We start from the raw sequence: 4,007 nt of genomic DNA on the forward strand, positions 1-4,007 counted from the left end.
CATCACTAGTATTTACTAAGTCAAAAATCAGTGGTATCGCACATCACTAGTATTTACTAAGTAAAAAATCAGTTGTATCGCACATCACTAGTATTTACTAAGTCAAAAATCAGTGGTATCGCACATCACTAGTATTTACTAAGTCAAAAATCAGTGGTATCGCACATCACTAGTATTTACCAAGTCAAAAATCAGTGGTATCGCACATCACTAGTATTTACTAAGACAAAAATCAGTGGTATCGCACATCACTAGTATTTACCAATAGAAAAAGGAGAAAGTGTGGAATCCAATGAGCCAGCTTGTACCTAAGTTACGGTCAGAGCGAAAAAAGATACATTCTGCACTGCACTCTAGTCCTTCACTCTCATGTTCCTCATCCACAAATCTTTCATCCTCGCTCAAATTAATGGGGTAATCATCGCTTTCTCGGTCCGAATCTCTCTCGCTGCTGGTGTAAACAACGGGGAAATGTGAGCAGTCCTTCCTCCGGTGGCGTCACGCTACTTCCGGTACAGGCAAGGCTTTTTTTTTTATCAGCGACCAAAAGTTGCGAACTTTATCGTCGATGTTCTCTACTAAATCCTTTCAGCAAAAATATGGCGATATCGCGAAATGATCAAGTATGACACATAGAATGGATCTGCTATCCCCGTTTAAATAAAAAAAAATCATTTCAGTAGGCCTTTAAGTGCAAATAAATACAGCTTCACCATTTTAGTCATAATTTTTGCGCTTAAAAGACTTCTCTATGACTTAAGCTCCAGACTTCTTTTGTTTGAGATTGTCATTACCGCCACAAGTGGTGGAATACTGTATTACAACTGAGTACGGACCACTGCTGGAAAAATAAATTTTTTGGCAGCCCAACAACTCGCCCCAGCCCTGTAAAAGTATTTTTTTGGCCGAACATATCTTTCCCTTGTTCTCATAATTATCTAACTAGAGCAGTGTTTTTCAACCACTGTGCCGCGGCACACTAGTGTGCCGTGAGATATTGTCTGGTGTGCCGTGGGAAATTAAGCAACTTCACCTAATTGGTCCAAAAAATATTTTTTGCAAATCAATAATTATAATCTGCAAATAATGTGCCGTTGCTTAGTGTATGTGCTTTGTAGACTGGGCAAGGTAACCATGTAATACATCCCATGTCAGTAGGTGGCAGCAGGTAGTTAATTGCTTTGTAAAAGTCGGAATGTGTCGGGTGAGACGAGGATGGTTTGTTGTGATCCCAATATGCAGACCACAGCGGGAGGCAGCGTGCAGGTAAAAAGGTATGTAATGCTTAAACCAAAAATGAACAAAAGGGAAAGGAAAAGGCAATGGCTATGCAAAGCGAAAGTCAAACTGAACTGGCTACAAAGTAAACAGAAAAAAAATGCTGGACGACAGCAAAAACTTACGGCGTCCAAAAAGTACATCCGTACATGACATGACAATCAACAATGTCCACACAAAGAAGGATAACAACAACTAAATAGTCTTGCTTGCTAACACAAAGCAGGTGCGGGGAATAGCGCTCAAAGGAAGACATGGAACTGCTACAGGAAAACGCCAACAAAACAGGAAGGGCCACCAAAATAACAGCGCAAGACAACAACTAAAGCACTAGGAAAACACAAACAAACTCAAAATAAGGCACGGCGACCTGGTGGAGTTTAATTTTTTAACGTTTTCTGCTGGTGGTGTGCCTTCGTATTTAAAAAAAAAAAAAAAAGTGCCTTGCCTCAAAAAAGGTTGACAAACACTGAACTAGAGGCATGTACATGTATGTCCAGTGCTTGTTTGGATACAATCATTAAGTTAGCATTAAAATACTTTTAATTGGATGAAAGGCCCTACTTACCTTTTAGCTTCACTTCAAAATGGCCACTGAATGTATATGTATTATCATTTCAGATGCCTCCAAGATCCCAGTGGAGAGTGACACAGAAGACGACGGCGCACCGCGGATCTCCTTGACGGACATGCTGGAGGAGCTCAGCCTCTCTGATGCCACAGGAGGCGAGGGGGCCGGCATGATGACCGAGTAGCCTTCACAGGGGAACTCTGCACATAAGTTTTATCCTCAACTTTCTCGTATATCATGTTTCGTATTGTACGATTTGAAACAACTGATCCCTAACATCACATTAAAATACATACTTCACCATATGTACGCTACCTTTGGATTCATTGTTTACATGAAGCTTCCAGCAGAGGGCGTTGCAGCTGCACTTTTCAAAGGCAAGCCAAACCAACTTCAACCTGCATAGATTTTGGACACCCCTGGACTAGAAGATGGAAGGCATGCAAATAAAGTTGAAGGTGGGCTTTATGGGTGCTGCATTTGTTTAGAAAGGTGAGTCAAATGTGCTTTTAATAGGACATGTTTCAATATGCAATTATTGAATCATTATTGCAGGTGTTAATATTGCATGTAATTGTGACTTGTCTATGTTGCAGGTGTTAATATTTAAAGAAAATCAGTGGTATCGCACATCACTAGTATTTACTAAGTCAAATATCAGTGGTATCGCACATCACTAGTATTTACTAAGTCAAATATCAGTGGTATCGCACATCACTAGTATTTACTAAGTCAAATATCAGTGGTATCGCACATCACTAGTATTTACTAAGTCAAAAATCAGTAGTATTGCACATCACTAGTATTTACTAAGTCAAATATCAGTGATATCGCACATCACTAGTATTTACTAAGTCAAAAATCAGTGGTATTGCACATCACTAGTATTTACTAAGTCAAAAATCAGTGGTATTGCACATCACTAGTATTTACTAAGTCAAAAATCAGTGGTATCGCACATCACTAGTATTTACTAAGACAAAAATCAGTGATATCGCACATCACTAGTATTTACTAAGTAAAAAATCAGTGGTATTGCACATCACTAGTATTTACAAAGTCAAAAATTTTGACTTGTCTATGTTGCAGGTGTTAATATTTAAAGAAAATCAGTGGTATCGCACATCACTAGTATTTACTAAGTCAAATATCAGTGGTATCGCACATCACTAGTATTTACTAAGTAAAGAATCAGTGGTATCGCACATCACTAGTATTTACTAAGTCAAAAATCAGTGGTATCGCACATCACTAGTATTTACTAAATAAGAAATCAGTGGTATCGCACATCACTAGTATTTACTAAGTCAAAAATCAGTGGTATCGCACATCACTAGTATTTACAAATTTAAACAGTGGTATCGCACTGTGCCCAGTGGTATCGCACTGTGCCCATTGTCTTGGGTGTGATGATGTAATGTTCATAGGCTGAGGCCGATCTGCATGCAAGAAAAAGTTCGACTCCAGGTGTCGTTGAGGAGGGAGGTAAGTCAAAAGCGTCCATCATTGAGGGGTCCTCGGGGGTGTTTTTAAGAAAATTCTTGTTAGAATAATCATGTATATATTATCACACTAACTTTAGTATGCTTAAAGTCCGTTGCTTTAGTTATTTAGCTATTGTGCTCAAGTTGGACTTTTCTAATCTGTGCAAGGACAAAGACTTCTTGTCTGAGGGGTGGCCTCAGCCGTAGACGTTATCTTTGTTTTAGCCCGCTAACAGCCAAGGACTTCAACGACCCCAACGAAGATAAGATGACAGCACGCAGACGAAGCGGGGACAAGGCGAAATCACAAGGCCCCCAGCACATTCCGTCACGTATCGTGCGTCCTGGACCTGCTTTGCATAATATATGTGACCACTCCTTTTAGAGGCGGCCTTAGTATTGTTGACTGTGGAACTCATGAATAAATAGAGGGACGCAGGAGCTGAACCTTAGAGCGGACTAAGTGTGCAGCTCCATGCGTTCTCCTCATGAGCTAAATTGAACTCTGTCTCTGCATGATTCCTTGCTTCTTGTCTGATTAACAGATGTCATCGGTGTTTGAACCTGACAATTCTACAAAGCAATTAGCTACCTGCTGCCACCTACTGATATGGAAGAGTATTACACGGTTACTCTGCCGAGCTCTAGACAGCACCGACACTCAACAACAACAT

The 4,007-nt window shown here is 40.1% G+C and overlaps 1 protein-coding gene across 1 annotated transcript in view; it reads left to right on the top strand.

Moving 5' to 3' along the window:
- Nucleotides 1-2,154, top strand: part of nmd3 (NMD3 ribosome export adaptor) — a 45,616-nt gene extending 43,462 nt beyond the window's left edge. Inside the window, exon 16 of the mRNA XM_062062014.1 lies at nucleotides 1,900-2,154. Within this exon, the coding sequence (XP_061917998.1) occupies nucleotides 1,900-2,033 (134 nt within the window). The 3' untranslated portion in view covers nucleotides 2,034-2,154. The remainder of the gene's footprint in view (nucleotides 1-1,899) is intronic.
- Nucleotides 2,155-4,007: the final 1,853 nt, after the last annotated feature.

This window comes from Entelurus aequoreus, linkage group LG10 (assembly GCF_033978785.1).
Source record: "Entelurus aequoreus isolate RoL-2023_Sb linkage group LG10, RoL_Eaeq_v1.1, whole genome shotgun sequence".
Lineage (NCBI taxonomy): Eukaryota > Metazoa > Chordata > Actinopteri > Syngnathiformes > Syngnathidae > Entelurus > Entelurus aequoreus.